Raw genomic sequence first — 26,065 nt, 5'->3', positions numbered from 1 at the left:
CACTGCCCTCTCTCCCCTTGGAAGGTTCTTACCTCGGTTTTTCACATGACTGCTCCCGTCCATCCTTCAGATCTCTAAACTCACTACTTAAAGTTGCCGTTGTTTTATGAACGTGTCTACTCATTTCTTATGTGTCTACCTCTCTGGGCTGTGAGCACCAAGAAGGCAGGAATTACATCTCTTGATCATCATCATATTCTCTGAGCCCAGCACACAGCATAGTTCCTGGCACATGTTAGGTAGAAGATGGATACTGTGCAGTTGATGACAGGTTCATGGACAGACGGATACAAGGGTGGATAGGTCAGTGAAAGAACACATGAAGAGAAGGGCGGGTGGGGAGACTGACAGACAGACGTATGGATGGGCGGAAGGGTAGATGAATAAATAGTGGATGAGAGAGTAGACGAAGAGATAGTAGGGGTATGTGAACGAATAGATGCATGAGGATAGAAGCATGGATGGAAAGATGGATGGATACAGATGTACAAACATATAGAAGAGCATGTGGACAGATGAGTAGGTATGTAGTATTAATAAACAGGCAGATAGATGGGCGGATGACTGAGAGAATACATAGATGATCGGATCAGAGTGTAAATGGAGAGATGGGTGGGAAGGTACATAAATGGATCGGTGGATGAGAAGGATGGATGGATGACTGTATGGATGGGGTGATGGATAGGTGGATGGATAGCTAAGTGGGTGCATAGATAGATAGGTGGGTGGATGGGTGTATGACTGGTAAGATAAATGAGTAGGTGAGAGGGTAGATGGAGAGAGATGGGAGGCACATAGATGGATGAGAGAGAGGGAGAGCAGGAGGGATATGGGGGTCATAAAGGTATGGATTTATGTATGGGTCAGTAGGCTGGATAAATAGATGGGTGGATGGGCAGATAAATGGGTAGGTGGAGGTTGGGGGCTGGGAGTAGATCGATAGATAACAAGTGAGGGATGGAAAGATGGATGGATGGGATGATTTCTGGCCCCAAGCCCAGGAGACACCCTGAAGAGACTGAAACAAGGCCCCCTCTTACCTCCAGGAGGTTGAAGGCATGACCAAGAGCATGGATGGTCAGGTTGGCTGTGGCAGAACGGGGGAGGAAGGAGGCTGGAGAGAAGAGAAGGGTCCCCTCCAGGTTGGCTCCCAGGCTGCCTGATGCTGGAAGAGAGAGAAAGGATCAGTGCCCACCACACCACTCACCGGGCAGGAGCTGACAGCCAAGGGGCTGGAGACAGGGCTAGACACACGGTGCATCCTCTCAGCCAGGACAGGAAGCTTAGAAGTAAGCCTTACCAAGGGCAGAGGGAAGGTCACGAATGTACCCAGATCTGCTGATAGGTGGGGGCAGCCACAGCACCCCACCCTGCCCCCTAGTTTTCCAAGTAGCTGAGGGGGGTTGGATACTTAACCTAGAATGGGGTTTCTTTTTGATTCTGTTTAATTACAAGGAAGCAGTTGTCTCTGGTTGATGCTAATCTCCCTTTTAACCCAGGGAAAAGCAGTTCTCACCGCCCTCAGCAGGCAAGAACCCGTGAGAATTCAACAACAGTGTTTCATGGTCACCGCATCTCTTTTTAGGACAACCCTATTTTTAGAATTAAACTAATCTTCTGCTAAGAGTAGCAATAAGAGGTTTTCTTTTAGCATAACAGTAAGTTTAAAAGAACCAGTTTAGAGAAAAGACGGAAGTACTATTTTATTGAATGCTATGATGTGGCTCATATTTAACTATTTTTTACCTCTTCTGACAAAAATGCCAGGTTGCTATGAAGATACAGGAAAAAAAAAAATCAAGCAGATGGCATGTGACTATCTGGACATTTAGCAACAGACATGGCCTCAGGCTTATCCACATGTCCTCCAGAGTCAGAACTCCCGGGTCCCCAAGCCTCTGTGGTCCCCAAGGAGGACAGCGCTGGCCAGAGATGCCCATACCTGAGCGGAAGGTGACGTCAGAGTAGGACGAGTGTTTCCACACCTCTGGATGGAACTCCCGGCTAAGAATGTCTTGAGGGACAGCTTCCCGGAGGCTCTGTTTTAAGGGGTCGTCCGTCTCCAACAGCTGCAGGAGATGACTCCACACAAAGGAGCCCACTGGAGTCCAGTTGCAGCCAGTGGGGAGAGGAGGGGAGGGCGATGAGGGAGGAACCACAGCTGACACAGTACAGAGAAAACACCCCCAGCCCCCCGCTCCAGGTCCTGCTATTTCTACCCACCAGGGGCTTCTCAGGAGCCTAGCTACTGAGAACCACGTCCTTTTTGTAGATAAACAGCAAACAGAAGCGCCTTAATGGAACTTGGAAATCTAGGCTGCGCAGGGCATTCTGATGTACTTTCCTGAAGGAAAAGGGAGCCCACTGGAGCCCAGTGGGAACTGGAGTGGTTTGAGAGAGTGGGGAAAGCCCTGGTTTGAAAGTCAGACCTGAGCCTGCATCCCGGTTCCACCACTCATGAGCTGTGTGACCTTGGGCTGGTCACTCCACTTCTCTGAGCCTTAGTCGCCTCATCGGTAAAATGAACTATAATGACCCATCTCCCAGGGCAGTTTGCACAGATCAGTCAAGGGCAGAGTCTGGACCTAAAGGACTGAGTATCTTTTAGGGTTGGGAAAGGGTAAACATGCAATCCGTGATGGGGACCCTCTGAGGCTCTCTGGAGAGTTAAAAATGAAATGAGTGCACCCAGTGGAAGCAGTCCAACAGAGGATATTATTCTAATTGGGAACACCAACCCCCTTGCTCATCCCAGGCTCTCAGAATGCCCAGCAGGGGGCTTCTAGAACAATCCACCATGAAACAGAGGTGAGAATGTTTTTGTTCCCATCAGGCAACACACAAGCCTGATACCCCAGGGTCTCTATTAAGGCTGCCCCTTGGCTGACCCCCTCTGAGGGGCTTGGCCCAGTGGTCTATTGGTGTAGAACAGCCCCACATCCCATCCCACCCTAGAAACTGCCAAGAACAAACTGCGGCTTTGAGTAGCACCATTTCTTTCCCTTTGGGGGCTGGGGAGGCGTCATTTCTTTAGAAAGTAGTTTAGCAGCATCACATCAGACTTTTAAACGTGTGTGCACACCTTTATGTTGGCTGAGTGTGTGCGTGCTAAGTCATTTCCATCATGTCCAACTCTTTAAGACCCTAGGAACTGTAGCTTGACAGGCTCCTCTGTCCATGTGGATTCTCCAAGCAAGAATATTGGAGTGGGTTGCATTTCCTCCTCCACAGGATCTTCCCAACCCAGGGATCAAACCCACATCTCTTAACGTCTCCTGCGTTGGCAGCTGGGCTCTTTACCACTAGCGCCACCTGGGAAGCCTTTTATGTTGGCTACTTCTGGGAAATTATCCTCCGGCTAGATTAGCAAAAGGGTCTGAAGGGGGATGGACAGAGACATTCATTTTGGTTGCTGTTTCTCATGGCAAAAGACCAGAAAAAAAAATCTAAATGCCCATCACTGGGGACTGGTAAAGCGGACTATGGTTTAAGCTCCTAGTGGAGAATCCCGCAGCTGCAGCTAAGAGCCCAAGTGCCCTGATGTGGAAAGAGCCCCTGGACACACTGAAGGCAGAGACAAGGGGCACAGTGTGTACACCGTGATCCGGAGTTGCTGCTGTTGTTACGGTAGTAACACATCCATGTTCATACACGCACTACATGTTCTGATGGGACACACAAGAGAATGGTCAAAGTCAGTGCCTTCAGGAAATAGGACTTAGGCAAGGAAGGCGGCCTTTAACTTTCCATTTGTATCTTGCCGTCTGCTTTGAAATTTTGGCTGCATAATCATAGCAGAGAATGAGATAGCTGCATGGCATAATTGACTTGATGGACATGAGTTTTGAGCAAACTCCGGAAGACGGTGAAGGACAGGGAAGCCTGGCACGCTGCCATCCATGGGGTCGCAAAGAGTGGGACACAACTGAATGACTGAACAACAACAATAACAGCAGTAGTGATAATAACACTGACAGTTAACAGCTATGCATACAGCACTTACAATGTTCTAAATGCCTTCTTGTATCCATTCATTTTATGCTTCCTTTATGAGGAAGGTATTGTTATTACCCCCATTTCACAGATGGAGAGACGGAGGCTCACAAAGGTTTGGTCATTTGCCCAAAGGCACACAGGTAGGAAGTGGCTGAGCTGGGACCTGAACCCAGTCAGGCAGTCCCCAGACTCTCAACTCACTGTGAATTATGTCAAATCACTGTGTCCTAGGGAAAAAACTTCAAAAATTAGCTGAGCCTATTTTATGAAGTTCTACCTGTTTAAAAGGAACTCTCTGACCCCACAAGGGGTCTGAGATTCGCAGACACTGTCCCTGATCTGCCTCGAGTCTCTCCTCCTCTCCTCTCTCCTTTAGGTGGTGTGCCACAACCTGGCCAAAGCTAGAAAGGAGCTCAGCGACTGTCACCCCATTGTACAGATGAGGAAACTGAGGATCAGAGAGAAGCAACTTCTGGGTTGTTCAATTGCCACCGGGGTAAGGAGAGCATGTGAGGCTATTTGTCTTGATGGCGTGGCAAAAGAAGGGGAACAGAAAGGGATGGGAAGACACCTGAGGGATGGAGGCAGAGTGCTCTGGAAACCCCGCCCCCATCAGGTGGCACCCAGGCCAGCCCCTGCCCCCCACCTGCAGCTGCTCACCCTGGGTGGACTGCTCTCCGGCCTGGGTACGCCGCACCTGGGCAAACACCTCCTCTCCCGGGCACCTCATCAGGGCCAGGTAGGCATTGATGCGGATCTCAGGATCCTCCTCGGCGTTTTGGTACAGGCTGGAGAGCACGGATCGCTGCCTCGGGCAAAGGGAAAGCCATCACCCAGAGCACACCCACCCCCACCCAAGAGCGCCATGTCCCCTTGTCTGCCCTGGCTCCAGCAGGAGTCCCGCTGCCTCGACCTGGCTCTCCCAAAGTCTCCACTGCTCCCAGACACTCTCACCTGTGGCCCGACTGTGGGACGTGGGAGTTTGCCCAGTCACTGCTAATACCTAACTTCCCAGAGCCCCAGCCCAGAGCCTTAACAAGTTCTACAGGTAACAATGGTAAGGGCTTCCCAGGTGATGCCAGTGGTAAAGACTCAAACTGCCAGTGCAGGAGATGACACGTAGGTTTGATCCCTGGGTAAGGAAGATCCCCTGGACAAGGAAATGGCAACCCACTCTAGTATTCTTGTCTGGGAAATCCCATGGACAGAGGAGCCTGGTGGGCTACAGTCCATGGGGTCACAGAGTCAGACACGACTTAGCAACTGAGCACCATGCAAACAATGGGTAAACAGGCAGGTGTGGCTACATTCCAAGAAAACATCATCTGTGAAACATCTATGAAAACACCATAGCAGCAGACTCACAGGAGGTATTCCCTCTACAGATACTCCCCTTGCCCACCTTCCTAAGCAAGCCACTTCCCGTACCCCGCGATTCCCTCCCTTAGCACCTGCTGGTTCCCTTCACAGCACAGCCATCCACCCATCCACTCATGCAGCAATATTAACAGAGCACCTATCATGTGCCCAGCCAGGTGCAAGGGAACAGCTGTGAGCAAGACAAACCCCACTCGTCCATCTGAAGCTTACATTCTGGTGCAGAGAGACAGATAGTAAAGCAGGAGAACATACAGTACGTTGCTGCATGCTAAGGCACTTCAGTAGTGTCTGACTCTTTGCAATCCCATGGACTGTATCCCTCTCCAGGCTCCTCTGTCCATGGGATTCTCCAGGCAAGAATACTAGAGCAGGTTGCCATGCCCACTTCCAGGAGATCTTCCTGACTCAGAGATTGAACCCATGTGTCTTGCATCTCCTACACTGGCAGACAGGTTCTTTACCACTAGTACCACCTGATAAGCCCATAACTGCTAAAAAGGGAAAAATAAAATAGGGAAGCCGGATGCCTAGGGGAGCTTGAAAAGGTCGGTTTTGCAGGTGAAAGGAAGCCAAGGAAGATCCCCCACAGTAAAGTGGTTTCTAAGTAAAAACCTTCTGTAGATAAAGGAGTAAAGCCTAGGGAAATACAGAGGAAAGGCATTCCAGGAAAGGAGAAGAGCGTGTGTAAATGGCCTGAGGCAGAAGTGAGCCCAGGAGGCTTGATGATCAACAGGGAGACCAGCATGGCTGGGCAGGAGTAGCGGGGGTGAGGGAAGCAGGAAATGAAGCCAAGAGGTGCTCGTGGGTCAGTGGTCAAATCACAGGAAGGACCCTGACTCTAAATGAGACAAGAGCCACATTAGTCCAAGGGTCAGCAAACTTCCTGTAAAGGGAAAGATGGTCAATTTTTTTTTTTGCCTTTGCAGACCATACAGTTGCTCTTGCAACTACTCAATTCCACAATCATAGCAAGGAAGCAGCCCAGACCACACGTCAATGAACAGGCAGAGCTGTGTTCCAACAACACTTTACCTACAAGAACAGGCAACAAGCTGGATGTCGACCAAGGACCTTGCTGACTCCTGAACCAGCGGGTTTGCAGCACAGATCGTTTACGTGTGGCGTGTTTGTAATCACTCGCTTACTTGGGTATTCGATGAATACATGCCCCCCCACCCCAGATATAGGCTCTATGACAGCAGAGACCTGGGCACCTGGTTCATGCCAGTGCCCGGCACATAGTAGGTGCTCACTAAATGCGATGAATGAATGAGCAAGCGAAGACGTGCATTAACAGTGGTTCAAGACCCACTCCTGCCCAATGCCAAGCCCAGTGAAATAACTCCCAGGCGCTCACGTCTGCAGAGCAGGGAACCCTCCGGAAGGCCTGGATAGCCCCCAGCCGGATCTCAGGGGGGCAGCTCTCCAGGGAGGCACAAGTGCTCAGCTTGGGGGTGAGAGCCGTGGCCGCCCGGCCAGCGTTGCCAATGGCCTTCAGCACGAACAGGAGCTGAAACAAGATGATGGTGGGGCCTTGAGGCCGGTGGTGGCGCCCAGCCCACCCGCCCAGTCTACAGCTCGCCTGCTTGGCAGGGACCCCCTCAAGGGCCCATGCCCAGGTGTGGGCTGTCCTCACCTGATCAGCGTCTGAGGGCTCCCGGAAGGTGCAGTTGGCACCCACGGCATCTCCCAGGATCCTCACGAGGGAGCCGACACCAGACAGCTGCTCACAGGGCCCATCCAGAGACATACACAGGTTGTGCACCAGAGCTGAGATGCCCAGGAAGGCACTGGACCTGGCCCCCGGGGCCTGCAGCAGAGGCTGGGGACAGAAACCGGCCCCCACCCCAGCCAAGAAGCCTGGTAAGGGGTCTTTCACAAGCCTCCCCACAGGATGTTTCCTAAAAATACAGATGCACCCCCGCCCGGACTCCTGAGGGTGTAAATAAATTGCCCGTGGGGGACCTGCAGGGAGCATTTCTTAAAATACCCCAGGGGGCTTCCCTGGTGGCTCAGGGGTAAAGAATTTGCCTGCCGATGCAAGGAGACCCAGGTTCGATCCCTGGTCCAGGAAGATTCCACATGCCACGGGACAACTAAGCCCAAGCACCACAAAGACTGAGCCTGTGCTCTAGAGCCTGGGAACTGTGACTACTGAAGCCTGTGCACCCTAGAGCCCGTGCTCCACAACAAGAGCAGCCACGGCAATGAGACCACGCGCCACAACTAGAGTAGCCAGGCTCGCTGCACCTAGAGAAAAGCCCACGCGGCAGTGAAGACCCAGCACAGCCAAAATTAAATCAACCAATAAAATTATTATTTTTTTAATGTCCCAGAAGACCTTTTCTTGCATCCAGGTTGGACAACAGTATTTCAGGCTGACAGGGGACACATGGCCAGGCTGGAGACAGAATAAGCTGTCACAACTGGGGGTCAGTGCGTTCTTGTGATGGGATGAGAGAACAAATACAGCCCTGAGAGGCACAAGCTCTGGGCTAGCAGGATGAGAAACGGCAGGAGACAGGCGAGCGAAGAGCCTGGACTCCAACAGCCCAGGGACCCACCTGCTCTGCTCCCTGTGTGTCCCTGGCAAGTGGCCACAGCCACGACACCAGTGTGTATGTAACACTTAGTCCACATCAGAACGCCTATCAGTCCACACCATCCCAAGGCAAAGAAAGCACCTTGCCCAAGGTCGTGCTGGTAAGGGACTAGGCTGGGTTCTAATGCGGGGTTGGGGTGGTATCGCGCACCAGGGTCTGCGCCCTAAGTCCCCCACCCCCCACACTTCTGCACTTCTGCTGAGCAAACAGAGGAGAGAAAGAAAGGAAAGAAGGGGACGCCCAACCCCGCCCGGCACTGGCTGAGTCCCCGCGGGCCCTGCAGGGCACTGCTGTCTGTGTGGCCACCGTGTCACCTGTTAGGCTGTGAGCAATGCCCCCTGGGTCCAGTCCTGGCCTGGCTGTGACTCAGTGCCTGGTTCCCTGTTGAACGGAGCCAACCACACAGCCTGCATGGACTGGCCCTACTGTAACGCAGGCATCAGGGGCGGGGGCGTGGGGGGTGGACAGGGGTGAGTGCTCCCCATGCTCCACCTGGACAGTTAGTCAAGAGTCCGACCAGCATGAGGGACTGAGATCCTGCTGGAGACCCCTCCCCCGCATCAGCCAGCCCAGGGGTCTCCCATACACTCCCCACTGGTGGCCTCTGAATCCTGGCCCCCTGTCAATCTGGGAGGGCAGAGTGAGGAGTGACAAGTGAGCCCGCCCCCTGGTGGGTGAAGACACGCCCCCCGACTAAGGACATGCTCCCAGGTGAATGAGGACACGCCCCACGGTTCAAGAAAAAGGCACAGCAGCTGCATCACCTGGGCCAGCTGCCCAGCCTCCTAGGGCCTCAGTTTCCTCATCTGTAAAATGGGAGGGATAAGAGCACCTACATCATAGAGGCATCATGGGGGTTAAATAGGACCTCCTTGGGTTGTTAAAAATCCCTAGCCTAGTTTCACACGCTTTCTTAATCCTGAGACTCATTAAATACGCTTGATTACAAGAACAACAGCAGCTCTAAACTGCTGGGTCTCCCCACAAGGCATCCAGAGAAGTGCTTTACATTCAGCATCTCATTTCTCACCACGAGCCCAAGAGGCAAATACTGTTCGATCTCCGTCTTACAGACCAGAAAAACGGGCTCAGATAGGTCAGGATCATGCAGCTGGCTGGGACACTGCTGAGACTCAAACCCCGTTTCTCTGATCTGCCTCCACTGGCCCCACCAGGCAGAGGCACAAACCCTGGAGGACAGCAGGTCCCCCGTCCCTCCCTGCTGCGTCCAATCAGCAGCAGAGCAGGGGTGGGGCCACATGGGTTGGGGCAGGGCACAGGGCTCACCAGCAGCACGCGGACCATAGCATCTGTGGGCTCCGGGACGAAGGCCAGCGACCAGAGCCACGCCTCTGTCTCGTCTGCCTCCACCTCCCCGGACATGATGAGCTCTGCCATGAGGCCCACGCAGGCCTCGGTGCCACAGGAGGGCAGGGCATCCACCAGCGGCTGCCTGACACGGAGAGAGGCCCAGGGAACGTCACGATGGCGGCCTACACGCCCAAGTGTCCTCCAGGACGCCTCCCTCATGTAGCCTCCGGTCATCTGGGAGCAATCAGAGGCTCAGAGAGGTAAGGCAGGGACGTGTCTATGCTCACACACCCAGAAAGGGGCTGAGCCAGACCCAGGCAGCCTGGTGGGGATCCTGTGCTCTTAGGGCCCCGGAGACACCAGCAGCCCTGTCTGAAAGTTATTCGGTCTGTTGTATCTGACTCTGTACAACCCCACAGACGGTAGCCCACCAGGCTCCTCTGTCCATGGCATTCTCCAGGCAAGAACACTGGAGTGGGTTGCCAATCACCTTCTCCAGGGGATCTTCACAACCCAAGGATTGAACCGAATCTCCTGCATTGCAGGTAGATTCTTTACCCTCTGACCTGCCAAGGAAACCCAGTCTAAACCCTGGCAATTCAGCCCACTCTAGAGACACAGCAGTTTGGGGCGATGTGAGTCCCTGCCCACCGCTCTCCCCAAACCAACCACACTCACCTCATAGGATAAGAATCCCTTGCGTAGAACAGGAGTCAACAACTGGCAGGTGGCCCCGCGTTAAACAGAAGCCCCTCAGTAAACCTCTAATGCTCTCAGCCCAACATCACAATCTTTCCTTTTTCTTTTTTTGAAATTACAGAAAGGTTTGTATGTTCAGGAAAGGTTTTGAACCTTTGCATAGTGATGAGTCTAAATGGGGAGATGATGGCTGAATGGGTGCCTCAATTACAGTAGAAATGGGAGGCTCCCAGGGATGGGTCACACAGGCAGCAGGGTACACAGGGTGGAGCGGATTGGGCCCCCCACCTTATCAACCCTGATGAGTGACATCCACAGACTCAGAGGGCCAGGCATCCCACCCACCCTTGACTCGCACACACCATCTGCCCATAAACAGTCTCTGGCCTCAATTTATTTATCTATAAAATGGGAATGCTCATGACTGGGCCAGCTCCAAGATGATCATGAGGCCTCAGGAACACAAGCCTCTTCCTCTGGAGATATCCCACCTGCCCTTCCCATCTCTTGCCCTTGTATTTCCTCTCTTTCCCTTATAGATTTGGGCCCAGGAAAACCAGGCTCTGGGCAGAAATGGAGGACGAGGTGAGGGCAAGAGAAATCTCTCAAGAGTATCAGTCGTCTTGGAAACTTCTAGATTTGGGGATGATTTCCCCACCTCCCTGACTCCTAACATCTAGGTAGACAAGCGAGACACAGGGATTTGTGGGAATATCCCAAGTGACAAGTAGGGTGAGTCACCAGGGGAATAGGGAACTCCACATGGAGACTCAGAGGCCCCTCCCTACAGCAAAGACAGCTAAAATGTGCCCAAGTATCACTTATATTTAAGACCCTAAGAATTTGATGGATAAGCACAGACCACCTGGGTTCAAATCTAAACTCTGCTGTGTGACTTTGGGCAAGTTTCCTAACTGCTCTGTGCCTTGGTTTCCTTTTACAACTGTTGCATAGGAATAAAACCACCTACCTCATGGGGTCATTGTCAGGATTAAATGCGTGAACACAGATAAAAGGCTTGGAAGGTATCTGTGCATTATTAGCTATTAAGTTTGTAGTCCTTCAAATAGACATGTGATAATGTTGATTCACGGGCTGCCCTGGTGGCTCAGACTGTCTGAAGAATCTGCCTGCAGTGCAGGAGACCTGAGTTTGATCCCTGGGTTTAGAAGATCCACTGAAGAAGGGAATGGCTACCCACTCCAGTATTTTTGCCTGCAGAATCCCCATGGCAGATGAATGGATAAGAAAGCTATGGTACATATACACAATTACTCAGCCATTAAAAAGAATACATTTGAATCAGTTCTAATAGTTTGAATCAGTTGAATGAAACTGGAGCCTATTATACAGAGTGAAGTAAGTCAGAAAGAAAAACACCAATACAGTATACTAACGCATATATATGGAATTTAGAAAGATGGTAACGACAACCCTGTATGTGAGACAGCAAAAGAGACACAGATGTATAGAACAGTCTTTTGGACTCTGTGGGAGAGGGGGGCAGATGATTTGGGAGAATGGCATTAAAACATGTATAATATCATATAAGAAACGAATTGCCAGTCCAGGTTTGATGCAGGATACAGGAGCTTGGGGCTGGTGCACTGGGATGACCCAGAGGGACGGTATGGGGAGGGAGGTGGGAGGGGGGCTCAGGATGGGGAACACGTGTACACCATGGCAGATGCATGTTGATGTATGGCAAAACCAATACAATACTGTAAAGTAAAAAAAAATAAAATAAAAAGAATCCCCATGGACAGAGGAGCCTGGTGGGCTACCATCCATGGGGTCACAAAGAGTCAGCCATGACTGAACGATTAACATACTGGTGGCTCAGTGGTAAAGAATCCGCCTGTAATGCAGGAGATGCAGGTTCAATCCCTGGGTCGGGAAGACCTCCTGGACAAAGAAACGGCAACCCACTCCAGCATTCTTGCCTGGGAAATCCCATGGACAGAGAAGCCTGGTGGGCTAAGATGGGGTCTCAAACAATCAGACACAACTTAGCAACTAAACAACAATGTTGATATGGTGGGCTGCAGCGGGTTGGGGGGATTTCTTTCTTATTTCTGAGTCAATAAAATATTTTTCAGGTCTCAAGATCTGAGAGCCTTTGAAAAGCTCACACACCTGAAATCTGGATCTTGTGGGCCTAGTGAACAGCTGAACTTGGGAAAGGAGCTACAGGTTTCCCCCTCAACCCTCTACAGTCCTCTGCCCCTGGAGGCAGGACTCAGAACTTCCCCTCCACCCTTGGGGCCTCTCTATACCCCTTGCTGGCCCCATATCAGCAGGGTGTGGGGGTGGATCCCAGCCCTGCTCAGCAACCCCCACTCCCAGCAAAAGGGAACCCAAGGCACATTGGAATGCTAATTCCGGCTCCCTGCCAGAGGCACCCTGTGTGGGGAGGGAACAATGCCTGTCTTTATCCCCGCCAGGCCCCGCAGCCTCCAGTCTCCGCAGCCTCCAGTCTCCAGCCCCCGTGGGAACCTCCAAGCTCCCCGATTAATCGTCTTCTTGGCAGATGTCCCCAGACAGAAGGACAAGTCAGGAATGAGATAACATATCACAGGGATGAGCTGAAATGTCACGGTCATCTCTCGAGGGTGACCTAGAACAGCAGCAAGATTATCCAGCCCCACCAGGACCCCCCAGCCAACTCCTGGCCCAGCCCCTTACCAGTTGTCTCGGCATTTAAAAGAAAGTCCCCAGAGTCCAATGAGCTCATCCGCAGAGAGGCCTCGGAGCTCAGACACCAGCGTCAGGAACAGTTCTGTGGCCTGGAAATCAGAGGGGGCAGCGTGAGAGACTCGAACCCCAAAGGTCACCTCATCCATCCCCCTGTCTCCAGATATGCTTAGTCGCTCAGTTGTGTCCAACTCTTTGCAACACCATGGACTGTAGCCCCCCAGGCTCCTCTGTCCACACGACTCTCTGGGTGAGAATACTGGAGTGGTCGCCATTCCCTTCTCCAGGGGATCTTCCCAACCCAGGGATCGAACCCATGTCTCCTGCATTGCAGGCAGATTCTTTATCAGCTGAGCCATCAACATGGCTCCAAAGAACATGGGAACTCCAGTACCTCCCACAGCTTCACAGACCCAAAGAGATGAGGCTACTCATATGGGTTTCTTTCCACTGAATCCTAAGCTCCTGGCACACAGGCTGGCCCATTTTTATTTTTTAGTTTAACAAGCTCTTGGGCACCTACTATGTGCCAGGCATACATGGGCCAGGGACATGGGGGTGAAAAGGAGAGATGGCGTGTATATTCGTGGACTTTATGCTCTAATAAAAGCCCAGTGACTGAGTGGGAAAGAATCCACCTGCAATGCAAGAGACGTGGTTTTGATCGCTGGGCCAAGAAGATCCCCTGGAGAAGAATATGACAACCCACTCCAGTATTCCTGCCTGGGAAATCCCATGGACAGAGATGCCTGACAGTCTACAGTCAACAGGGTCGCAAAGGAGTCAGACACAACTGAGCAACTAAACAACATGTTACGATGATCGTAATTATTGTAATGAGTCCTCCCATATTTCACAAAGTGTCTGATATTTCCAACTAAAGAAAATATGTGAACGTTTTTCAGAATTATGAACAGTGATGGCTAATCGGCAGGGGTTTGCAGCTTTCGCCCCTTGTCTACAGGTCTGACCAGCACAGTCACCAAGTCTCCAAACACTCGAGGAAATAAAGGACTCTATTCAGAGCCCACACCTCTCAGGAGTTTCAGGAGATAGTGGGTTTGGGATGCTGGCCCCACATCCTGCCTTCCCTCCCCCATGCCCCCTCAGTCTCAGATTTGTTGCCTCAGCCCAAACCCAAAGCCATAGAAAGAGTGATGAGGTTCCTGGCTTCCTGTTGGGTTTGGTCAAGAGTGAGTCCTCACCCCACCCAGCCGGGGGTCCACGGCTGCAGGGATGGGCTTGCATCGCTCAGGCCTCCTCTGCTCTCAGTGGCTGGGACTGAGTTCTGTGCACACAGCTTGACTTCAGCCGGACTCAAACAGGAAACAGGTGTCATGGGCCAACTCTCCCACCAGAGTGTCTGCCCCCAGGGTAGGCAGCATCCCGATTGTGTGACTTTTGCTGGCGGAGCCGGTGTGGGTGTGTGGGTGTGTGTGTGGTCACTTCAGTCGTGTCCGACTCTTTGTGACTCTATGGACTGTAGCCTGCCAGGCTTCTCTGTCCATGGGATTCTCCAGGCAAGAATGCTGGAGTGTGTTGCCATGCCCTCCTCAGCAACATTGATGCATAGCAGTAATAACAATAACAATGGTTGCTTTGCGTGGAGCCTCCACTGAGGGCCAGGCGCTGCTCTAGGCACGTTACAGGCACCACTTCATTTGACCTTGACCCTACGAGGGGCTATGACTCTCCTCACTTAACAGAGCACTTAAGTCAGGTGACAGCGGCCACAGGGCTACTAAGTGGCAGAGCTGAGACTTGAACCCACACTCTTAACCAGCATCCTGTACTCAAGGCCCTGGAGAGGGGAGATAAAAAGCCCCGATTGACAGTTTCCATGGTATCAATACTCCCACTGTGGCCATTACCAGCAGCCGAGGTAACATCACTGAACGCGGACGTGCAGTCACCGTAGAGAAGCAAGCCATCGCGGCTTGTTTCTAACCCACAGTGGATGCCAGTGACCACCAGCGCAAAGATAAAAATGTAGTGAAATAACTAGCAGACGATGATACTGAGTACTCATTACCTTCGTTTTGAATATGACTCATTTTCACTGTAAAGGGGTATAACAATCTTTTGTTTAATTGGAGTATTGCTGCTTCCCTGGTGGCTCAGAGGGTAAAGAATCCACCTGCAACGCAGGAGACCTGGGTTCAATCCCTGGGTTGGGAAGATTCCCCTAGAGGAGGGCATGGCAGTCCCCTCCAGGATTCTTGCCTGGAGAATCCCCATGGACAGAGGAGCCTGGCGGGCTACAGTTCATGGGGGTCACAGTCAGACACAACTGAAGGGAGTTAGCTCCAGCATCCATCTAGGTCACCACAGAGGACCGATAAAGCTCCCTGTGCTATACAGCAGGTTCTCATTAGAGTATAACTTCATCTTTGGTGATGTCTGCTTAGCAACCAACCTGCGGGATGTCCAGAGGCTAACCATCAGCTCTGGCAAGTCAGTACAAGCCAGCCTGGCACACCACCATCCATGCTTGGCTGTACAGAGTCGGTGTTGAGTCAGTGTCTGGGAGGTGGGTGCTCTGAGTATCCCAGAATGGTGGTCAGGAGCTGTGCGCTCCTCAGGCGTCCTCCCTGGCAGCCTGGGGACGCGGGGGGCACTGACCCGCCCACCTTCTCTCCCCATCCTCTCCTTCACTCCACCAGGCTCTTGGCCACCCCAGGCCTCTGCCCCTCACATCGAAATCCCCGGGGCCTCTCTGCAGAGGGTCAGGCTGGGGAATTTGCTCTCTATTGAGTCCCAAGCCCTGGTTTTGTTTCCAAACTGAAAAACCCATCTTGTCTCCTGCCTACCAACAATGGGGTGGGGCAGAGGCATTCCCAGCGGAAGCCCACGGGCCATCCCCCTGGTAACCGGTGGGCCCTCTCCCGGGGAGAGGGATGCGAAGCACGCTTGATGTGCACTCAGGCATCCCCAAGAAGCTATTTTCAGGAACAAAGTCCTCAGCAATTCACCCCAGCCCAGGGGACCTCCCTGGTGGGAACAATTTGCTTCCTTGTTAGCGCTATAAAGACAGGACAGCCGCCCTGCGCCCTCTGCGGCCATTGCTGCCAGGCTGCAGGAGGGGAGACAGGCCGACGACATGCCTGGCCCTGAGCTGCCTCTGCTGGGGAAATGCCCGGTCAGGGGGCCGGGGGTGAGGCTCTGGGGCCAGAGGGAAGGAGGCAGGTTGGAACACAGGAGGCAGAGCAGTGGTTCTCAGTGGGGGTGAGCGTGCTCCCCAGGGGACTCGGGTAACACGTGGAGACACTGGGTTATCGTGACAGGGATGGAGGCGATGCTGACACTGGTGGGTAGAGGTCAGGGAGGCAGCTAAACATCTGACAGTGCACGGGGCGCCCCAGGGGCTCAGGAGTGCCAGGGTGAGAGTCCCTGCCGAGGGGGCCAGGGTGCCTGGGCGAACAGCCAGTTCTGTCACCCTCTAGCCTCAGGCTTGGAGCACCACCTCGCGGGGCTGTGGGCCCTCTCCTTGGGGCTGCTCTCTGACTCTTCTCTGACCCCCACAGAGCCCCCCAGGTCAGGGGTTCCAGAGAGCAATGAGCTGGGGCCTTGGCTCCCGGCCCCCGAAACAGTGAAGAGCCAGCTGCAAGCGTGTCTCTGCTACATACACGCAAAATGTACAGTGTGTGTGTGTATCTGAGTCTTCAGTACATACATACATATAGTCTATATTTACTGACTACATGTTCAACATATTTTATACAAATTCAATACATTCCTCTTTTTGGCCACCATACAGCTTGTGGAACCTTAGGTCCCCAATCAGGGATGGAATTCAGGTCCTCAGCAGTGGAAGTGCAGAGTCTTAAGTGCTGGACTGCCAGGGAAGCCTCAATATATTCTTTGTGTGTGTTCGTTGTTGTTTAGTCACTAAGTCACGTCTGATTCTTTTGTGACCCCATGGACTACAGCCCACCAGATTCTTCTCTCCGTGGGATCATCCTGGCAAGAATACTGGAGTGGGTTGCCATTTCTTCCTCCAGATTGTGTATGTGGGTGGGGTGGGTATGTGTGTGGGGGGGTGTGTGTTGCCATCTCTTCCTCCAGATTGTGTGTGTGTGGGTGGGGTGGGTATGTGGCGGGGAGGGGGGGGGTGTTGCGTTTTTTCCTCCAGATTGTGTGTGTGGGGGTGTGCGTGTACAGTGTGTGTGTCCTGAGAGATCTCTAGGACAGGCCAGGTCCAGAAGGTTGGTCTGGGGGCCCTAAAGGCCCATGTGCCCGCAGACAGGCCGATGAGAAGGAGGCCTCCTCCAGGCTCCTCTCCCGTCAGCACTAGGTCAAGGTTTGCACACACCTGGTAGAGTTCTTCCTTTTGCTTTCACAGCCAGGCACAGCTGTGCAGTGCATAACCTGCCCAACAGTACCCAGCATCTCTAATATTGAATATTCTACCAAGTGCACCTGAAAGGATCTGGTAGGAAGAGGAGGGTTTCCCAGGACCCCAGGCCCCAGGCAGACCCTGGCCTGGGGCTGGAGAAGCCACTTACCTCAAAGCTTGTGGCCGGAGCCAGGCACAGCCTCCTCACTGATGCAGCCCCTGTGGCCACTGTAGCTTGGGATGGGGTCTCCTCCCACTCGTACAACAAGCTGCTCGGGGTTAAGTCTCCACTGTCTGAATCTGAGGTGAGACGTTCTTAGCAGGGATGACCGCATGGGGGGAAATGTCAGAGTGAGTGGAAGGACCCCTGGGAGCCACTCCCACACCCTGCCAAGGCTCCCTCCAGTATGTTTCTGGCAACAGGGGAGGGGAACACACACAAGAAAATCATGCCAGCATTCCTGCTGAAGCAAAAGACGGGAAACAGTCCATGCACCCATCAGTAAGGGATGGGCCCAATAAGGTGACCCCAAAACCCTCTGGGGATTGCCAGACGAAACATGGAAACTTCCTCCGTGGAATGGAAGATTATTCAGCAAGAAAAAGAAATGAAACTGTGACACATACTACAACACGATGAACCATGGGAAGATAGGTTCATCCCATAGGATAAACCTATGGGAAGTGAAAGAAGCCAGTTATGAAAGGTCACATACTATCTCATTCTACTTATACAAACTGTCCAGAATGGAAAAATCTAGCAGTAGAAAGTAGATTAGTGGTTGCCAGGAACTGGGGGAACAGGAGGTGATGGCCAATGGGTGCAAGGTTTCTTCTGGAGTGACAAAAATGTCATAAAGTTGATTCTGATGATGGATGGACAACTCTGACTCTAGAAGCCACTGAATTATTCACTTTAAATGCATGAACTACACAGTATGTGAATTACATCTCAATTACACCTGTTTAAAAAAAAAAAAAAGATGAAAAGCTCATTCAACTCAATGGTCAACCAACAGGCAGGTCCTGAAACTAGATGCCCCAGTGATGGCCAGTGTCTGTGTTTGAGGGAGCCTCGGGGGGCAGGTCAGCCTAGGATCTCAGCCTGTGCTCCATGGAACCAAACGGAATGCTGGGAAGACCCAGGGCTTCAGTCCCCATCTGCTGGGTTCTCCCTGGGGTGGTGCAGGCAGCAAGTCTGTTCTCTGAGACAAACCTGATTATCCACCAGGGCTGTGGAAAAGACCCCACGGGTCCAAGTCCCAGCTCTGCCTCTCATTAGCTCTGTGACTTCAGACACGTCAGTTTTACTTCTTGGACACAGCTTCCTTCAGTGAAAAAAATATAACTACAAACAACAGTAACTTCCTAATGGGGTCATGATGGGAATTAAATTAAATAATCCACATAAAGCACTCAGCACAGATACTGGCCCACAGTAAATCCTTCCAAACTGTCAGCAGTAAGAATTAACCACCCTTATTTCCTGATTCAGGGAGACAGCCATTTTTTTCACCGTGGAAAAATATATATATCTCTTTCCCTCAGATGCATGCCTTGCTTTGTTTCTTTCTGTACAAAAATCATAGAAGGGAACCATGCTCCAGGGGATGCTCTATGTTGGCAGGAACTTTCCAAAAAATCAGGAAACCTGAGTCAGCTCGCTCCCAAAATGGTCAGGTCGAAGGGTCATCAGGTGTAAGGTAGATTCTCCCACTAAAGTTGGGAACCAGAAGATGCCATCTCCACTGAGAACGACCCAGAGAGGAAGCCAAGACCAAGCCTGAGAGCCATGTGCGCCAACAGAAACTTCCAGAAAAAGAGGCCGACCCTGACAATGGCCACTTTCAGAAGGTGTTCAAGGGTGTCCAGACAGGGACACAGCAGTGGAGCCTCTGCTTGCTGGAGCCCCTCTGGTCAGAGGAGACTGGGAGGCTCACCTAAGGGTCCAGGGGCCACCCCAGCCCACCCCTACCCCCATCACCTGTGACAGCTGGGTCCAGGGGTACCTCCTGCAGCAGAGAGAGCGAGGAAAAGGTCCACATCGGTGCAGTACTTGCCTCCCTGGAGAGGGGCCCCGCGGTGTCCAGCTGTGTGCAGGAGGCCTCCCGCAGCACGCCGGCCTGCAAACTCTGGACGCAGGTCAGACGGGAGGCCAGGCCAGACTGCTGGACCATGTGGGGAAGAGGCGGAGGCTCAGACCATGGGAGTGAGGGAACCCCCAGGAACCCCCAAATTGGTAGCAACAGCCAAGGCTGGGGGAAGCCCAGTGGGGACTACCTTGGAGCTTCAGGATCCCTCTCCCCATAGACAGAGGTGGGAGACCAAGGGAGGCAAGAAAGAGCAGTCAGAAGTCACCCCAAGGGGAGGAAGGATAAAGCCTCAATTGGAAAATGAAGAAAGCCGGTATCTGCAGTCCTGCAGCCGCTTCTAGATGCTGAGACTCTGTATTAGTCATGTTAATAGTGATCACCTCCTATCCTTATATAGATGCCTACTGTTTACACTGTGGTGTTGGAGAAGACTCTTGAGAGTCCCTTGGACTGCAAGGAGATCCAACCAGTCCATTCTAAAGGAAATCAGTCCTGACTGTTCATTGGAAGGACTGATGCTGAAGCTGAAACTCCAATACTTTGGCCACCTGATGCGAAGAGCTGACTCATTTGAAAAGACCCTGATGCTGGGAAAGATTGAGGGCAGGAGGAGAAGGGGACAACAGAGGACGAGATTGTTGGGTGGCATCACCGACTCAGTGGACATGAGTTTGAGCAAGCTCTGGAGTTGGTAATGGACAGGGAGGCCTGGTGTGCTACAGTCCATGGGGTCGCAAAGAGTTGGACACGACTGAGCGACTGAACTGAACTGTTTACACAACACTTTCATCTGCAGGGAACCGTGGAGGAGAGAGAAGGAGAGTGGGGAAGAGAAGGAGAGGGGGAGAGAGAAGGAGACGGGGAGAGAGAAGGAGACGGGAAGAGGAGGGACAGGGAAGTCGGCGGTGGGGGGAGGGGGGGGGCGTTAGGCGGTGGGGGGGGGGAGGGGGGAGGAGGATGAGAGATGAGCAAGTGGGGGAGGGAAAGGACAGAGCCTGGGAAGGAGAAGAGAACAGGGAGTGGGCCAAGAAGGGACAGGGTGGGGGCGAGCCCCGCTCTCACCTCCTCCGCAGCGGGCAGGGCCTGCGAGCGCAGGGAGGCGCGCACCCGGCGCAGGGAGCATTGCCCCAGGGCCTTGGTTTTGTGCAGCCTGCTTCCGAGTTGCTGGTACGTGGTGGGACACCTGCCCAGGATGTCCACCTGGGCGAGCGGGACCCAGTCAGCGCCCTGCTCCCCGTCACTCCATCACCCACCCGCCTCTCGAGACTCAGAACTCACCTCCTCCACGGTGTGGGGGTCGCGGACACCTGGATGACTCTGCAGGAGGCTCAGCACCGCCCGCTTCACGTTCAGGGCCCAGCGTGGCTCGGCTCGGCGGGGGCACAGGCGGACCACGCGCCCCGCTTGCAGGACAAGGCGCAGGGGCTCCCGGCCCAGGACAGCGCTGCGCGGGGGTGGCCGTCAGGGGGCACTGGCCCATCTAAGGCCCCAGGGCACCTCTTCTCTGCTACGCAACCGTGCCCCTCCAGCGTGGGCCCCTCCCATAGGTCAGTCCCGTAGGAAGCACCCAGCTATCCCCACACCCCGCCCAAATGGCCTGGCTTCCTAACTCAGCTCAGCTCTCCAGCCAGGTCTCAGCGAAACCACACAAAAGACAGCCAAGTCTATGCTTGAAGCTACTCCCAGCCTTGTCACCACCTGAATAAAATGGGTGAACCCAGCTTGAAAAAAAGAAAAAGCTGAACTTCCCAGGGCGTCCTGCATTGCAAAACTTATTTTCCCAGCCCATTCACGTTATATAGGAAGGAACCTGAGGGTCCGAGCAGTAAGGTGACTTGTTCAGGGCCACAGCTGGGATCCGAACCCAGGCAGGATGGCTCTGGAGGTCACAGGTCTCGGACACCCTGAGCTGGAAGTTGTGGAGCCCTGCACCAAGGTCACAGGATAAAAATCTCTGGAACTGACCAAACCCCATAGCAACTGTTGCCATGAGCCTCCAGATCTAACCCTGACCCCCATTAAGTAAAATACCCACCCTATAGCATCCCAACCAATGACATAATGCCACCCTTCCAGGAGGAATTTTCTCTGTCTTGAGGCTCTAAAAAAGTGGCTGCTCGCCTGCAAAAGGGTTTGGCTCTCCCTTGAGCCAGCCTGCTGTTCTATCAGGGTCTCCCACTCTACCAAACTTTATTCTCCTCTCATTCTGCCTGGTGTCTGGAAATTTTTTTCCAACCCGCACACGGACCATGGCAGAAGTGACTTAGGCTCCAGCACTGTAGAAGGAGGAAACGAGGCCCAGAGAGGGAGAGCGACTGGAGAGGATCACGCAGCAAGTCTGGGAGGAGCTGGGTCCAGAATTCAGCCCAGTGCCCTTCCCGTCACCCCTCACCTGACACAGACCAGGAGCCTGTGTCTGGTATAGCCTGGTGAGGGAGAGGATAGAGTTGGGGGTGAGGGCTTGGGGAGTACTGCTCTTTGTGTGGGGAGCTTTGAAGAGGGAGGTGCCCCGTGATGACGGGGAAACTGGCAAAGCCCCAAACCCCACCGGGCAGCCAGCAAGCAGAACCTTGGGGGACACAAGAGTCCCTACTGAACTTCCCGGGGGAGGTCACTGCCCCCTCTCCAGCTCCACGTGGAGTCTGCTCCCGCCCCCCTCCCCCACCCACCGTGGCAGCCCCCAGGGCCTCAGGCCTCAAGAGAAATGCTAATGGCTCCCGACCCTTCTGGAATAACTAGTGTCAGTCTGGTCTCTCCAGGAGCTGACAGCCCTGCGCACTGACTTAGCATTTCTGATGAGACTCCCCAGGGACAATAGCCCTGACTGGCCCCTCGAAGAGGACCCCCTAAGCTTTTCAGTGGGGATCCGTTTGCCCCTGACAGCTCCACCATCCCTGTATCCCTGCACAAAGGCTTTATTATTTTTTTTTAAACAAATGAATTTGCAATTAAAAAGGAAGAGGAATCTGCGGAGATGGGCTTGTCTTCAGACTGGCGGCTGGACTGAGCTTTGTGGCCCGGAAGCCACTTCAGGAGTCCCTGGGAAACACGCCAAGGGAGAATTCCAGGCTTGGCTGGGTCACCAAGGGGAGCTTGGCTTGGGGAGGGAGAAAGAAGCTATGGGTCTCCAGGGAAAACCCCCATCTCAGCAGGGAGGAGGAGGAGAAGGGCAGGCCTCAATGGTGCCCAGTGTCTTCCAGAATGTTCTTAAAGATGAAGCCCAGAGGGTGCTGGGCAGACATAAAATCTGGACATGCTGAGAGTGACATCCAGGAAAATATGGGGCGAGAGTTCCTTCCTCCAGATAAGGGAAGGCTATCTGAAGCTCTTTGGAGCCCCTCAAGGCTCCCACATCACAACAACCCCCAATGGTCCTCATCAATGGTCTGGGTGTTTATAAGGTCAAAACAAAGATGGAATCCTCTTTGAACTTCAATCCAAAATGGCCTTTTTCTGATGTAAGGGGGTTACCCTAACTGGATTCTTTCAATACAATCTGGTGCACCCAGTGGCCATTGGAAAAGGGAGCCCCATGGGGAGCAAGGCCCAGCATCTTACCTCAAACTCTCCGACTGCTTCAGAACTTCCACCTTGGACCCCAGGATGGATGTCAGCTGGAAGTGCTGGAGCTGAAGCAGGATGCACTGAGTTGGTGACCTCTCCTGGGATATTCCAGGACCACACCAGCGCCCCCTCCCCCAGCTAAAGTAGTTCTGGTCCTCCTCGTGATTCATGCTGGTGAGGGAGGGGTAGGCAGGGAGATCTGCCCATTGAGCAGAAGGTTCTAATGTGAGGTGGTAGACGTTGAATATCTCCAGGGTAAATAATTTAAACAGTCAGGCCCCTCTGCTCCCCACTCACTGTACAGAAAGTTCTCATTAGCTTCTTCCGCATTGCAGGTGGATTCTTTACCAGCTGAGCCACCAGGGAAGCCCAAGAATACTGGAGCGGGTAGCCTATCCCTTTCTTCAGGGAATCTTCCCAACCCAGGGCTCGAATCTGGGTGTCCTGCATTGCAGGCAGATTCTTTACCAGCTGAGCTACCAGGGAAGCCCCATTAGCTTCTCATTTTTCCCCAAAAGGCCCTGGAAGTTTGAGTGAGAGATTCATATGGCTACACAGTATAAACGAAAGTAAGCTAGGATTGCAAAGCAAACAAAAAGTGCTTTGTCATCATGAAAAGAAGACTTGGATGTCCCCAGATCACCATGGTTTCACACATGTGTGTACTTATTGCTAAAGAAGATGGACTCTCTAAAGATGAAAAATAAAATCACCCGTAAAACCTGCATCCCGGGCTTCCCTGGTGGCTTAGCACTAGAGAATCCGCCTGCCAATGCAGGAGATGTGGGTTTGATCCCTAGGTCAGGAAGATTCCATATGCTACGGAGCAACTAAGCCTGTGCACCACAACTATTGAGCCTGTGCTCTAGAGCCCGGGAGCAGCAACTGCTGAAGCCCGAGCACCTCGAGCCCGTGCTTCGCAACAAGAGAAGCCACTGAAATGAGAAGCCTGCACACGGCAACTAGACCGTAGCCCTTTAGTTCCAACTAAAGAGAAGCCCAGGCAGCAACAAAGAACTAGAACAGCCAAAAACAAAACAATTTTTAAAAACCCTGCATCCCTAAGCTGACTGATTTCACTTTTATTATTATTATTATTATTATTATTATTATTAGAGCAGTTTTAGGTTCATAGCAATACTGAGAGGAAGGTATAGAAATTTCCCATGTACCCCCTGACTTCTGCATTATCAACATCCCCCACCAGAGTGGGACATTAGTCACAACTGCTGACCCTATACTAATACATAACCATCACCCAAAGCCCCTAATAAAAATGAGGGTTCCTTGGTGTCGTACATTCTATGGGTTTAGACAAACGTATGATGACATGTGTCTGTCATTATAGTATCACATGGTTTCACTGCCCCGTGATTTCACGTTTTCAGAGTAACTAATCCTGTGCTTCCCTGGTGGTCCAGAGAGTGTGACTCCACCTTGCAATGCAGGGGACACCGGTTCAATCCCTGATCTGGGAAGATCACACGTGTCATGGAGCAACTAAGCCTGTGTACCACAGCTACTGAGCCCAGAGCCCATGCTTAGACTCTGAGAGCAGCAACTACTGACGCCCACGTGCCTTAGAGCCCATGCTCTGAAATGAGAGAAGCCATGGCAATGAGAAACCCAAGCACCGCAGCTAGAGAGAGCCCATGCGCGACGACAAAGACCCAGCATAGCCAATAAATAAACTATATACATGTCATTTAAGGGGTACAGCGCTTCTGCTTAGGATGATGAAAACATTCTAGGGGTGGAGGGTGGTGATGGTTACACAACAGGAGGATACATATTGCTATTGAAACACTTGAAATGATAAATTTTATATTATGTATATTTTACCATGATCAAAAAAAAAAATCAAAATAAAAAATAAGAAGAAACCGGGCACAAAAGAGAACCTCCTGCATGATTCCATTAAAGAGAGGTTCAAAGATGAACAAAACTAATCCATGGTGCTGGAACTCAGGGGAGCCTTTGGGAGAAGGGACTGGAAGAGAGAAAGAGGGAGGTTATGGGAGTTTCTTGATCTGGAGGTGGCTACACAGGAGTGTTCAATCTGTAAAATTCATTGTCCTTAATACTTATGTTCACCCTTTTCCTACAAAAATATACTTAATGGATTGCCTCCTAAGTGGCTGTACATTTTCCATTTATGACACAATTTTTTTTTTGCCACACTGTGTGGCTTTTGGGATCTTAGTTCCCCGACAAGGGGTCAAACCTGTGCCCCCCTGCAGTGGAAGCATGGTGTCCTAGATACTGGACTGCCAGGGAATTCACTGTGCCACGAGTCTCTGAAACAAGCCCCTTCTTTCTGCCCTTGTCAACGTTCAACAGTATCCATTTTTTTTAATGCTAAAAACAAATCAAACAAACAAAATTGCAGCAGTACACAATTTGCCTTGTGAAGACTGTGGAAAAAACAACCTCTACAGTTTTGATGGACTTTAAAGGACAGCAAAGTGGCAATTCTGACCGAAACCAATATTTGGATAGTTTAGGACGTCAGAGGCAGCTCAGAGCCACCTCACAAAAGACTCCATCCTGTGGTCTACATGAAAACATAACAAAGCAGTTTTGAGAAACTTTCATCAGCAAACACTCCAGTCAGTTCAAAAACCCCTTACAAATGGGACATGAGACTTCAGTGGAAACTAGGCAGCCATTTATGCAGAGTGGGAAGGTTTGTCCAGGAAACACATGAGCGTCATCAGAAAGAGACCAGAGAATAGTCAGGCATTTCCGCTTGCAGGAACATGAGAAAGCTTCAGGAAAATCTTGATGAAAAAGATTTTCATCACTACAGCCACTAAGAGAATCTAGCTCATAATTCCACTTTGACCTAACCCAGTACCACCACTGTCTATGAAGGCAGACCTCGTTCTACAGTGCTCCACTTAATTGTGCTTCCCAGATACCGCCTTTTTTTTTTTTTTTTTTAACAAATTGAATGTTTGTGGCAACCCTGCATTGAGCAAGTCTTTCAGTTTTTCCAGGAGCATTCGTTCATTTCACATCTGTGTTACATTTTAGTGGTGTTAACAATATTTCAAACTTTTTCATTATATTTGTTAGCATGGTCTATGATCAGTGATCTTTAATCTGACTACTACAACTCCCTGAATGCTCAGATGATAACTAGCTGTCTTCAGCAATAAAGTATTTTTTAATTATGTACTTTTTATAGACATCATGCTGTTGCACACTTAATAAACTACAATTTAGTTCAAACGTAACTTTGATATACACTGGGAAACCATAAAATTAGTGTGACTCACTTTATTTCAATATTTGTTTTATTTCAGTGACCTGGAATCATACCTACAATCTCTCTGTGGTGTGCCTGTACAGAGATGCCCAGGGCAGGCCTGGAGTCCCCAGCTGGG

General features: G+C 51.9%; 1 protein-coding gene across 1 annotated transcript in view; it reads right to left on the bottom strand.

The window, feature by feature from the left end:
• The window catches only part of APOLTP (apolipoprotein lipid transfer particle homolog), a 184,119-nt gene that overhangs the window by 131,896 nt on the left and 26,158 nt on the right, over positions 1-26,065 (bottom strand). The window contains exons 5-16 of the mRNA XM_086375601.1: positions 22,671-22,741; positions 20,391-20,556; positions 20,175-20,312; positions 19,004-19,184; positions 17,189-17,334; positions 12,675-12,775; positions 9,267-9,432; positions 7,013-7,198; positions 6,734-6,886; positions 4,657-4,801; positions 1,943-2,101; positions 1,041-1,165 (exon numbers count right to left, since the gene is read on the bottom strand). Coding sequence (XP_086231727.1) covers positions 1,041-1,165; positions 1,943-2,101; positions 4,657-4,801; positions 6,734-6,886; positions 7,013-7,198; positions 9,267-9,432; positions 12,675-12,775; positions 17,189-17,334; positions 19,004-19,184; positions 20,175-20,312; positions 20,391-20,556; positions 22,671-22,741 — 1,737 coding nt within the window. The remainder of the gene's footprint in view (positions 1-1,040; positions 1,166-1,942; positions 2,102-4,656; positions 4,802-6,733; positions 6,887-7,012; positions 7,199-9,266; positions 9,433-12,674; positions 12,776-17,188; positions 17,335-19,003; positions 19,185-20,174; positions 20,313-20,390; positions 20,557-22,670; positions 22,742-26,065) is intronic.

The sequence above is a fragment of the Bos grunniens genome, chromosome 25 (genome assembly GCF_055505025.1).
Source record: "Bos grunniens cultivar Pamir isolate PY7600 chromosome 25, Bosgru_T2T1.0, whole genome shotgun sequence".
Taxonomy (NCBI): domain Eukaryota; kingdom Metazoa; phylum Chordata; class Mammalia; order Artiodactyla; family Bovidae; genus Bos; species Bos grunniens.
Note: the sequence above shows the minus strand (reverse complement) of the source record. Positions and strands in the feature narration are given on the sequence as shown.